The sequence below is a fragment of the Aphelocoma coerulescens genome, chromosome 22 (genome assembly GCF_041296385.1).
Source record: "Aphelocoma coerulescens isolate FSJ_1873_10779 chromosome 22, UR_Acoe_1.0, whole genome shotgun sequence".
Taxonomy (NCBI): domain Eukaryota; kingdom Metazoa; phylum Chordata; class Aves; order Passeriformes; family Corvidae; genus Aphelocoma; species Aphelocoma coerulescens.
The window spans coordinates 572899-585481 of NC_091035.1; the positions used below are offsets into that span (position 1 = coordinate 572899).

General features: G+C 50.2%; 1 protein-coding gene across 13 annotated transcripts in view; it reads left to right on the plus strand.

Annotated features, from left to right (window-relative positions):
• The window catches only part of AAK1 (AP2 associated kinase 1), a 72100-nt gene that overhangs the window by 50195 nt on the left and 9322 nt on the right, over positions 1-12583 (plus strand). For 2 of the 13 annotated variants that reach the window (XM_069035450.1, XM_069035451.1), the window contains 3 exons: positions 6323-6424; positions 7431-7532; positions 8372-8482. The exons of 3 other annotated variants lie outside the window; for them this stretch is intronic. In XM_069035450.1, coding sequence (XP_068891551.1) covers positions 6323-6424; positions 7431-7532; positions 8372-8482 — 315 coding nt within the window. Of the gene's footprint in view, positions 1-2661; positions 2734-6322; positions 6425-7430; positions 7533-8371; positions 8483-10852; positions 11005-11251; positions 11357-12583 lie in introns of those variants that run through there. 8 more of the 13 variants (XM_069035458.1, XM_069035459.1, XM_069035456.1 and 5 more) reach the window with 7 other exon arrangements.

Sequence of the window (12583 nt, forward strand, 5' to 3'; positions counted from 1 at the left end):
AGCTTCAAAATGTACTGTGAAGATGGCATCTCTCCATGGAGAGTTGAGCAATTCAGGAAAAAAATAAACCTCTTTTTTTCCATATCTCTGTGGAACTTTCCTCCTTCTGGTGGATGCTCAAAGAGCTGAAGAAATGTGGTTTGGTCTAAAAGGAATTTTACCCATAAATGCAGTTTGAGAGTAGAAGCAGAACTTGGAGTCTTTGTTCCCTTGTGTGAGCACTGCCAGGAGCTGACCTGCCCAGCTCTACCTTGAAAACAGCCCACAGAAGGCAGCTGACCGCACCTTCTCCTTCTTGCTCCCCCCCCAAATGCTACTGGAAGTGTTGGTTGTCCTGACTGAAGTCACCCAGGCCATTTATTTCCCCACCAGCATCCTCAGCTGGCAGTTGGACACCACGATGTTCCCCTTGTTGCATCTCCACAGAGCAGGACCACGTGGAGCAGCAGTCGCAGCCTCAGCTGGGGGAGCTCTGGAATTCTTACTCATAGAGGAACCCCTGTGGGGGAATTGTCAGCCCTGCCCTTGGGGCAGCTCATCAGAGCAGCAGAGGATGCAGGTTCTGTGGTGCCAGGTTGCTCCTCCTGCAGATCTGAGCCTGCCTGGTTGTGGATCTCTGCAGGCAGGTGCTAAACCTGCTCTCCCTGCTGCCTGGGGTTCTGTTCAGTGCAGTGGATCCCCATCCATGGGGACAGGACGTGCAGGAGGCCTGGCTTTGTTCACCTGAAGGTTCCTGCCAAGACATCTTTCACTTGTTTGCTCTTTTTAGAGTCAAACCTGAGGCCAGGAGCTCAGGAATATTTTCAGGGACTAGGGCTACAGACCAATCCTTAGCTTTGAAACTAAGAGGGGTTGTCTGCTCGTAAACTCAGCAGAAAAGATCAAACTTCTGGATTTTAACTCAGGTTTTCAGTCTGTGTGTGTCATCCAGCAATGTCATGTTTGTTCTGCTGTGTCTGTGTTGCCTGTGCAGGAGCATCCCCAGCACAGAGGGCTTGGCCCTGGGCTGTGCTGCCTGGCAGCTCAGAGGTGTTTGCCGGGGTCAGCAGAGCTGGGAGTGGCTCCAGGCTCCAGCACAGCACCTTGCCTCGGTTCTGTGCAGGAGCAGCCGAATATTTGCTTTCTGTTTGGAATATTTTTATGCCTGAGAAGATAGGGAATCTCCTTGCTTTGAAAACATTTTACCTCTGTCTTTATCAGCTGGGAGAAGTGGAAGTGTGAGCCTGCACCCTGTGCCTACTGGGCAGGGTTGTTCAGGGAGGGTTTCAGTACCTGGGTGAGGTTTTATTGGGTGTTTGTCCTACAGAGCCAGTCCTGGGGGCTCTGCCCTCTAAAACTGCAGCAGCTGAGGGACTGGCTAAAGCTCAGCTGCTTTTTCTGCTTAAGCCACAAGCCTCCTCCATCTGGCACCTGAGGGTGCAGGTGGCATCACCTGAGTGTTGGTCAGAGGCCTTGGCCTCTCCTGCCTTGCAGAAGGGCAGATGTGGTCGGGTGGCAATGGGTGGTTTCCAGTGTGTTCCTCCTCCTCCAGTGTGTAATGGCTGCAGTTCTTAATGGAATTGTAACTAGTGAGAGGAGCTGGCAAGAGGGATGTAAAAATATGGCAAAACATCTGTTAAAATAAGGGAGAATTAAATATTCATGCTGAAAACATATTTCCTTGTGTATGTACAGGGAAATGAGCCAAGTTCTTCTTAATGAGCTTATTTCAGGCTTCACCACTGACTAACAGTGGGGTGTTGGTCAGGGGAGCTCTGGCTGTGGGGGTCACTGTGACTGATGTAGGAGGGTCTTTTATTTTTTTTTTTGGAACAAAATACTTGATGAGATGTTTTTAATCACCATAACTCTACTCCAGGTCCATAAATTCTGAGAAAATAACTGGGTGCCCACCTATGTCTGGGTGTTTATAACAACTGTCATAAACAACTGTATTTCTGCTGAGAGTTTATTTGCACCAAGATGACACATTGAGATAAAGTAATGACACATGCAAGTTAGGCATGCACAGCAGCTGTGGGTGTGCACTAATGATCTGAGTTTACTTCTTGAGTTGGGAAGATGGAAAAGGCCAACTACTCATGTAGGAACTTGATGGATTTATTGCTGTATTGAGAGGACAAGATGTTGTTGTGATGATTTAAAGCAACAAAGCCAATGGGCCACGAGAATCCCAACGAAGCGAGTGTAAACAGCATCCAGTGTTCTTCTGCCTGGGCTTTGAGTTTGATCTTGGGGGGGGAAATTTATTATTTTACAAATATTTGAGATCTTGAACACGAAACTAAAATTGCTTGATTTTGATCTCTTAAGGAGCCACTGTTAAGTGTTGTCCTGTTACCCTCCATGGTGTTTACAAAGTCCTGTGCATTCAAAGCATTCCATTTGCCTTTATTCCCCTTCCCTTTCTGCTCGTGCTGTGTAAGAACCCATCCCATTTCACAGCAACTCCATCAGGAGAAAATCCAGTGCCTTCCCTGGACTAGTCCACGTGCTCTGTTGCTGAATACCATGCAGGGCCTCCTTTAATCTGTTAGTACTTGGTCAGTCAATAGGCAGAAACCCTCCCCAGTGACAAATCTCTGCCCACGCTGGTGATTCCCTCCCGCCTGCAGCCCCGCTGACCTGGCAGGATTTTCACAGCCGTGTCTCTCTTCCCAGCTGGCCCCCGAAGGAAAGGACTCTGCTGTGTGCTCTCTTGAGCTGTCTGTGCTGTCCCAGGGCAGCCCTGCAGTGAGTACCAGCCCCGTGTGTGGTGCTGCTGCTGCCCCTCCTGCCTCGGGCATGTGCATCGTGTCCTCACCTTGGCACAGAGCTCTGCCCTCTGCTCCCTTGTTAACGTGCAAGTTTCTCAGGAGTCCTTGTTCCTTCTAATAGTCTGCTCTAACCCAAAGCCCCTTTGCCTCCCTCATCTCTTGATTGATATTTTGTCCTAACTCTGGTGTTTCTTGCTGCGTATTCTTTGTGGCTGAAGGGGTGTGTGGCCAACAATAAAAGCAGCATGGCAACAGAGAGTCTCTGGCAGTGGTGGCTGCAGATGCAGAGTCTGTGCAAACTGACTGACTAAACTCCATCAGGTTTGTGCATGCGTTAGAAAAGGGATCTGAAAACAAAGGTCAGCACTTTCTCACTGGATTGTCCAAAGCTGTGCTTCTCAGCCAGTGCATGGGGTTTGGCCTTGCTTGTCCCAAGATACGAATCCACAGTTAATTCAATGGCTTCACTTCCTTCTTATGTTGGTGCAAATCAGAGGAAAGGCTCTTGCTTTCATTCCTGGAGGAAGTGATTTGGTTTTCCAGTCTCTGAAACCACCAGCATCAGCCTCTTGGGGATGCTCCAAGATCCATCAGCTGTAGGCTCTTGCTCTGCTTTTTCTGCAGCTGTTTTGCTTACTCTGACAGGAAACAATCAGTAATTCCTTACTGTGAGGAACAGGGAACTTGACAAATGTTTCCCATTCTTCCTTGAAGGCTGCAGTGTGTGGCTGGGCTTTACCTCAGGAAGGGGCTGATAGAGCACTTTTTAATCTCCCTCTGTGCTTTTAAGCTTAGACACCTTCTAAAAGCTTGCCCTGGTTGTCCCTGACTGCTGCACAGCCCCAGCAAACCTGCCCTGGCAGGGCTGAAATGGGGCAAAGCAGAAAATGAAATACCAGTGGTCAGCTCATCCTGAACTGGGTCAGATTTACTTGCCTGTGGCTGGAAAGCATCTGGCAGGTTTTCCATAGGCTGACGGAGGAAAAGGATGTCTCCAAGAGGCAGCTTCAAGTGGGAGCACAGTGATTGGTTAAAACATGCATTTCCCAGCTGGAGTTGATGAAAGCCCACCCTGAGAGCCCTCAGGAGCTGTATGAGGTCAAATACCTCTGTAATGGGTTACCTTTTCCTAACCTTGGTTATCCTGGGGCTTGTTCATATGTCTGCATAGGAATGACCTGGGTTTGTCTATTGGATTTGAGGCATTTTATCTCCTTCCCCTTTCATCCTGATCCCTTCTTGTTTTTGTTGAACTCCTCAGCCTCACTAAAAAGGGATAAAAGTTCCTCTAGATCATGCACTGAGGGATGCAGTGGCTGCCTGCAACAGCGCTGGCAGATCAGCACCAGCAATGAAGGAGGCAGGAAAGGAGATCTCGTTAGACAAGAAACAAAATCAGACAAAGAACCACTGACAGCCTAAAACTTTGCATAAAACCAGCTGGGCCCTGGGACAGGAGGGAAAATAAACATGTGGGGAGAATACCATGTTTGTCCTCAGAATCTGTGTGGTCAAAAATGTGGCTGAGCGCAAGAGGCAGCCCTGGGAGCTGTCCGGGGCAGTTCCAGTGTGTTACAGGGAAAATCTGCACTACTGGAACAGGAGCAAAGGTAAGAGAGGAGGACTGGGACCCCTGGAAGGGGGATCTAACAGGAATGATTGCTGGGTGTGTGGGTTTGAAGCTGCAGGTTGGGTGCAGGTGCCCTGGGAGGAGCTGGGCACTGACAGGCCCTTGGGAAGAGTCTGCCTGGATGGAGCATGTTCCCTGTCTGCTTGTCCCCACAGCTCTCGTGCTGTTTTCCCAACACACCATAACCACTTCCATCCCCCTTAGCCCCCTCCTGGCAGCATTAACACCTCTTTGTGCCAAGCCCCTGCTCCCAGCCTGTCCCTTCTGCCCCTCTCTGTGCCACAGAAGCCAGGCATGGCACCTGGATGCAAATCCAGCCTCTAAAATGGGGTGTTCTTACAGGTGGGAAGGGTTCATGTGTATTAAGGCTGCTGTTTGCATCATATTTTTCCTTTCAGCTGACCTTTTTCACACCTGTGATGATATAACAGGTGCCTCTTGGGCTGATTTTTAGGTTTCCTTCCCCTCCTGGTTGCTTCAGTATGATGTTGGCTTTGTTGTAGGGAGTAGAATTTGTCCTGCTTTGAATGAGCAGTTCCAAAGCCACTAGACTATTTTATTATTTATACAGAGCAATAAAAAGGATGGATATTATTCCCACATACGTACCAGTGTAACTTAAACTTTTCTTTGGCGTTCTCAGCATGGCAAATCTTACACAGCAGGATTCCTGTGCTTTTGTGTAGTTGTGAGCAGGATTTCTTCGGATAATAAATAATAACACCAATCTTTGAACTCAAAAATTAAAATATAGGTGTAACAGTTTGGTAACATTCTAATGTTAGATTATAAATGGAGTAATTTCAACAAGTTGAAGTGGCAAGATTTGTCCATGTGGAGCAAATTTTATCAGAGCTGTTGTGCTGCAGGTGATTACTTCTAGTAAAGCCTGAAATTGTTCTTTACCTTCTTGTTCTGGGAAGCAACCCTTGTGAAAGCTAAATAATTAATCTCATTACTGCAGACCTGGTTAGCAACTGGGAAATCACTCATCCACCAGATGAATAATTGAGATTAACTTCTTGCCCAGGCTCTCTGAGTGTCTGTGTGAGGGATGACGGGAACCTCCGGAGTTGTGCTGCTGAGAGTGACGTGTGTGATTTGAAACCTGGTGGTGAAAGAATTGCTTGGTGCCTGGGCAGCTGCGGGACCCAGGGCAGGCCCTGCTGCAGGGGCTGTGTCTGGTTCTGCTGCAGCTCCTCAGGGCTGTGTTCCCTCCTCAGGCTGAGCTGGCCCCGAGGCTCTCGGCTCTCCTGGGTCTCCTCATTACACAAACACTAACAAAGATTCCCACCACAGGAAGGGGAGGGAGGGAGGGGAAAATGATTTCTTAAATGTGGGGTTCAGCAGGTCACGTTGAACTTACGGGTGGCAGTGCCAGAGCCGTGGGCTGTTCTACAGTGGCTCCTTGGGGAGAGGAGCCCATGGTGGGTGAGGATGTCCTCACCTCTCTTAGGAGGCCGTGGCCCTCTGATGCCTCTGAGTGATATTGAGGGACAAACTTCATAACAGGGCCTGGTGGGATAGGACAAGGGATGATGGTGTTAAACTGAAGGAGGGTGGATTTTAGATGAAAGAGAGAATCTTTTTACAGTGAGGGGGGTGAGGCCCTGGCACAGGGTGCCCAGAGCAGCTGTGGCTGCCCCTGAATCCCTGGAAGTGTCCCAGGCCAGGCTGGACGTGGCTTGGGGCACCCTCGGATAGTGGGAGGTGTCCCTGCCCATGGCAGGGGTGGATGAGCTTTAAAGGGTCTTTGCAGCCCAGGCCACTCAGGGTTCTGTGCTGGAGCTGTTTGCACTCCCCGTGGTGCAGATGCTCCTGTGGGCTCACACACCGCGCAGCGAGCCACAAACTCAGCACCTCATTAATGTTGTCTTTTTCTTTCTTTGCTTTTTCTCTCTGTTGCCTCCCTTCCTCCTCTTCCCGCTTGCCCCAGAAAAACTGATTGAGGGACTCAAATCTCCCGAGCCTGCGCTCCTGCTCCCCGACCTCCTGCCTGTCGCTGACCCCTTCGGTAGCACGTCAGACGCTGTCAATGGTAAAGCCCCCCAGGCCCTGTCCCCTCTGTCACACGGCATGTCCTGCCCTGCATGGTCACTCCTGTGCACCCCTGGCTCCCAGAGCAGCCCCTGAGGCTGGGGGGACAACGTGAGGGAAGTAAGGGGTCGTGCTGAGACAGATGTACCTTTTCTCCGTGAGATGGGCACTGAGAAGTGAGGATTGTGGTCTGCACCTGAACTCCAGGTGCACTGACTGGGCAGTGACAAGGCATGGCTGTGCCTTGGGTGGTGTTCTCTGCATAGAAGAAAGTTAATTGCTGATTGAAGAAGAACATGGCAAAAATACCTTCATTTCTGGTCAAGATTTTGTGTTTAACCATGGCCCAGGCACTGTCTCCATGGACCCTCAGCAGGATGAGGAGGAAGGACAGCATTCCCTGGACCTGGGGAGTGCTGGGGGTAAACATGCTAGGCTGTGAGCCTGGATGCAGCAGGCCCCAGGCAGGATCAGGATTCTGGAGTGCTGCAGAACCGTGTTTTAATCCACTTGCCAGGTGCACTGAAGACAGGCACTGCAGGCTGCAGGTTGTTGCCATCAGCTGCTCGTGTGGGCTGGGGTCCCATCTGGGGTCCCGTGACCAGCTGGGTGGGACCTGTGGCTCTGGCTCACTGTAAAACAACTTCTGCAGTTTTTGGCAGTTGCCTGAATTTTAATGATCATTTACTCTTGAGTGCAAGGGGACTCCAATGGTCACTGTTCTCCTTTTGCTGGACAAGGATCTTGTGGATATTTTCTTCCTGTTCAGCTGCAGGGCAGGTGTTAGTAACCTGCTGTTCCACCCTCTGGATATTTCAAATTGGGCTTGTACAAATTAAAATAAATAAATAAAGCCATCTGAAAGCTGAAATCAAACAAACCCTTGAGCTGACACATACTGCAGGGTCACTAAAGGATTCAGACAACTCCTGCCTCAGTTCCTTCTTTTGCTTTTCCTTGCAAACTGACCTCTGGCTTCTCCTCTGCTGTTCTGCCCCTGTGGAAAGGAAAACCTGACGTAGCTGTGGAGAGCCTCATCCCAGGGCTCGAGGCCCCGCTGCCGCAGCGCCTCGTGTCCCAGAGCGAGTCGGTGGCCTCCAACAGAACAGGTTGGTGAGGCAGGAGGGGGCTGGGGGGGCTCTGAGGACCAGAAAGCTCTGGCTGCTTCCACGGGGGCTGCTCTTCCCACTGCTGGGACCTGGGGCCTTGCTCAGGGAGTGCTGTGTGATTCCCCTTCTCCTTGTGAGGAATGGAGAAGGTTCTTCCCCCAGAGGGTGCTGGGCACTGCCCAGGCTCCCCAGGGAATGGGCACGGCCCTGAGGCTGCCAGAGCTCCAGGAGCGTTTGGACAGCGCTGCCAGGGATGCCCAGGGGGGGACTTTGGGCCAGGAGCTGGGCTCTGATCCTTGTGGGTCCCTTCCCACTCAGGAGATTCTGTGATTCCATGGTACAGTGTTCCTTGAGCCCACCATCACAGACCTGTGGGTGCTGCTGCATTGCTCCCATGAAGTGCTTTAGAACGCAGGAGCAGTCACTGATTGTCCCATGGGGGCAAGAAGCAGCTCCTGGCCCTTTCTCATTTTGCAGCCTCGACTGGGCCACTGCCAACAGCAGATGGACTTGAGCTCTTCTCAGAGGTCTCTGGTGGGAGTGCACTGGGTTTGAGGCTCTTCCCTCTCTGCAGAGCTCCCACTTTAACCTGGCTCTTGGGATTGCTTTGTCTATTCAGCTTTAGAGAGACAGAAACCCCTGCTGGAGGTGCTGGGACTCCCTGCCCTCCCTGAGAGCAGTGGAATCTCTTCCATGACAAGAAATGGCAGCATTTGTGCTGGCTTTGCACCAAAGCCGTGCTCGTACCCTGTGTGTGGGTGAAGGGGAATGTGGGAATGTGAGCTTAACACTGTTTGTGTCCTGTTCAATGCCACCCTGGGATGCTCACCTGGATCCAGACTCTCTCACTGGGGAAGACTCTCTGCTTGACTGTTCTCTGCTCTCTAACCCTGCTGCTGACCTCCTGGATGAGTTTGCTCCCGTAGCTTTTGCAGCTCAGCCTCACAAAGGTAAACTGGCCCTCTGCTCTCAGCCCTGGCCCTCCTGGCCCTGACCTGCAGCTGACGTGAAGCTGCTCCTGGTTTACATAAACAGATGCTCTGACCGGTTCTGGTGTTTTATTGTCCCCAAGCCACTGTTTTGTTTTCTTCCCAAGCTGCTCAAACTTGGAATGTGCACTGAAGTACTAAGGGAGAAAAAAAATCAAACATTCAGCTTGACTGTAAAGACAGAGTTTGTCAGAAATGGTGTTGTTTTCCTAGCAGTGGGGATCCAGCAGAAGGGATCCAGCAGGCAGGAAGGGTGGGCTCTGTGCAGCCCTGCCTCAGTGAATGCATTCTGGGTTTGCTTTCTCCACGTGGGATTTGAGACCTGTGCTTTTTCTGCATTATTAATTCCAGAAGGGAGCCTGACAATCATTTGTCACAAGCTTTTGGAACAAAAGGAGTTTTTTTGGTTGTTTGTTGGAGTTAGCATCCCAGGCAGATCAGCTCTTCCAGCCCTAAAGAATGTTGTCCTTCTCAGGAGAAGTTCTTGAGTCCAGCTGTAGTGTCACAGCAAACATGAATGAGAACCTAAGGGGGAAGGCCAGGACATCTGGGCTATTCATTGCCTTGAAAGAGAGGCCCAGAGCATCAGTGCTGATTCCTGGGTGCCCCTCAGAGCTGGGCTGTGCTTTGCTCACTTGCTGAGTATCCCTATAGCAACAGAAATGCTCTGGCCATGGAGGAATTGCTGCAAAAACAGTCTGTAATCAATTTTTACATTTGATGGCACTTCAGAATGAGTTTGTGTTTTCCATAGAGCTTTTGGGTTGCACAAGCAGTTGTTCTAATTGCTCAGTGCTGTAATACACTCCTGTGCCACTTTATTCTGCATTGAAGTGCGTGTGGAGCAGTTCCTGCTCCATCCTGGGACACAGCAAAGCCCAGATGTGGTGGTGTGGCTTAATGAGAAAATGAATTAACAGGCCCTGCATGGCTCTCCCAGGGCTGTCCCACTGTTCCTCTGGGATGGGAAAGGCTCATGTGTGATGAGGAAAGTGAGACTCTGTTAGCAGCAGGTGGGGGCAAGGTATTAAAATCTTCCAGAACTCATTTATGGCTTGTTTTCAAACCCTCATTTTTAGCTCAGGGTGTGGTTATTAACTGAACATCAGTCTCACTCTTGATTTTTTGCTTAGTTTATCTAGCCCTGTGATGGTGATGACATAAAACACCCCTGAGACAGGTGCTGCTGTCCCTGGGTGTCATCAGCCTGTGGAGCTGCAGTGGGACCAGGAGGGCTGGAAAAGCAGCCGTGCTCTGATCCTTTTATCAGTGGGATCTGGGCTCTGAGCGGGGACTGGTCCTTCAGCCTTGCCACTGCATCCTTTCCTCGTCCTTCACTGGGCCCTTTGCTGGCCCTGGAACTCGTGCTGAGCCTTCAGGGTCCCTGAATTTGCATTTGCTGAATTCAGCACCAAGCTCTCTGTGTGAGAGGGGGGAGGATGTTTCTGCTTGGGGTGACACAAGTCACTGAGCCGAGTTCCAGAGCTTTGGAGGGGTTGTGCCCGGGTGGGGACATTGGCCAGCCTTGCCCTCTCCTCAGGGCTGTCCCCAGCTGGGCAGTGCTCCTGCAGTGGCCTCGGGAGCTGTGAGCAGCTGTGTGCAGCAGTGCCATGGCACTGGGTACTTGCAGGAGCTCCAGGGCTGTTGGGAAGGGGCACAGATAACTCTGGGGACAGAGGGGTCCCGATGGCAGTTCCTGTTAAGATGAATCTTTGTGTGTTTGACACTTTGCACTGCTCTCCTACAACATTTGGGGGTTGTTTTCCCTGGGTCTGATCCTCCAAAGCATAGAGTAGTTCCAGAGTGATTCCTGGCCTCATCTCGCCCCAAACCTGTTAAGATCTTGGCAGCTTTAGGTAGAAGTCTCTTATTCCCAACAGGAGTCAGACAGGAGTTCTGGGAAAACTGTTGGGTTGATGTGTCCTTGCTGGGCTCTCAGACTTCATACAGGAATTGAGGAGCAGATCTTGGAGGGTATTGGAGGTGTCTGAAGTGACAAGTGGTGATGCCCAGGGAGGGTGAGAGCCTCTGAAGATACCTGATGAGGTGGATTAATGATCTCATCTCTGGAGATGGTTGAAAGTGCCTCCCACCAAGTGTTGAACTGCAGCTGATGTGGTTTGAAATCAATGGAATTATCTCCCAGAACTGCCCTAGGGGCCTTTAGAAAATCTCTCACAGCATCTGGGTACTCTTCAGGCAGGTAAACTCCTTGGAAACCTGACTTCATGTTGCTGTTCTTGTTTCATTGCTGCGGGTGAAAGCTCAGGGTTTTGTCTCATGTAGATGACTGGAATTTCTTCTGTGTTTTTTTTTTTTGTCCCCCCCCAGCCCTTTTCCTCTCCCTGTGCATGAGAGTTGGGAGCCAGAGAGCCAGACTGAGCTCTCACACCATGCTCATGACAAAGAGCACCTTCAGTCCTTGGGCGCTCACCCCAGGCCTCTGCCACGGCTTCCAGCTGTCCAGCTGAGCCCTCAGACTGGTCGGGTTTTGTTCTGGGTCTTGTGACTTGGCTTGCTTGGTTTGGTTTGATCCCTTCCACTTCTGTATTTAATTGGCTCTCTTCTTTCCTACCCCGACTTACCAACTTTATTTCACCTTTTAAATGAAACTCCTGCTTCTAAACGCTGTCTCTGAAAACATTAAGATGTTCTAACATTTCCTGGCAATTCTAACCAGCCTCTCTGCTGTCTTTGCTTCTTTACCCTTATTTCTCTTCTATGCTGCAGAAGATACTAACCTGATATCAGGCTTTGATGCTCCTGAGGGCTCTGAAAAAGTGACAGAAGATGAGTTTGACCCAATTCCAGTGTTGATATCCAAAAATTCACAAGGTAAGCCAGGATGTGAGATTGAAAAAAGGAAGGAAAAAAGGCAAACAGTGAATATATAAATTGGTTTTGGGGCAGTGGTGCTGCAGGATATGTGACCAGTTCAAATCCTGAGCTGTAAGATACTGTCAGTGTGGTGTTTAGTGAGATGCCTTGGCCTTGGAATTCCTGTAGATTCTCTGCTTGGGAGATTTCCATGTCCAAAACCAGACATGCAATATTTGAGTTCCCATGGGGTGATTTCTCCCAGCCTGCCAGGAGGGCACAGACCCCTCAGTGGCTGAATGCAGTGAGAGCTGTGTCCTCCCTTATTTACTGTCCAAGCCTTTGGTCTTTTAAGTGAGCTTGGCATGAGGCACAAGAAAGGATGATAATGATGATAATCCTTTATAGCCTAAACTCTTGCTGGAAGTGAGGTTTTTTTACTTCTGGTTGGTGTCTTTCACAGGTGGGAACTGAGTGTGAGAGGTTTGGTCCATGTCCCCACCTCCTCTGAGGAGCTCTGAGCAGGCAGAGTCTGTAGCACAGTGGCTGGAAAGCTGCTCATTTTCACCATTCTGGCACCAGATCCCCTTGGTGAGATCCTTGCCAGCAGCCTCAGCCCCACGGGGGTTGTGAAGAACCAGCAGCACTGTTGGCTTAACAGCAACAGTTGTGCTGTGGTTTTTAGCTCTTCAGGGACAGCATCAAGCAGCATTTCACTCATGGCCAGTGAAGGATCAGTGAAGTGGGTCCCCTCTCTGCAGTCACCCCATTGAAAGGATTTTTTGATGACAGCCTTTGATGTACTTGTGGAGGTTTAAAGACAAAGTCAGGACTTTTTTTGTTGGTTTTTTTTTTAAAGCTTTTTTGCCTTTTTTTTTTTTTTCAGTTTGGTCACAGAACCTTTTGGCTTCCCTAACTCCCAGTTTTGGTCGCAGCAGGAATGTGCTGAACCCCTGCTCTGCACTAGTCTTGGCTTTCAGAAAAGGCTGACACTCGTTAGAAACAGTTCAGACAGTACAAACTCTGCTCCTGCTGGAATCAGAGGAGGTTTCTCCCAAGGCTGGGCCAAGATAGGCCACCTTGAGTACAGAGGAGCTTCCTGGGAGGTTGGAACCAGATGGTCTTTAAGGTCCTTTCCAACCCAAACCATTCTGTGATTCTCTCCTCCAGTATCCAAGTCCCAGTTACAGAAAGTCCCACAGTAGCCCAAGCTCTTGTGGAAGCAGCTCAAAGCACCCAGAGGTG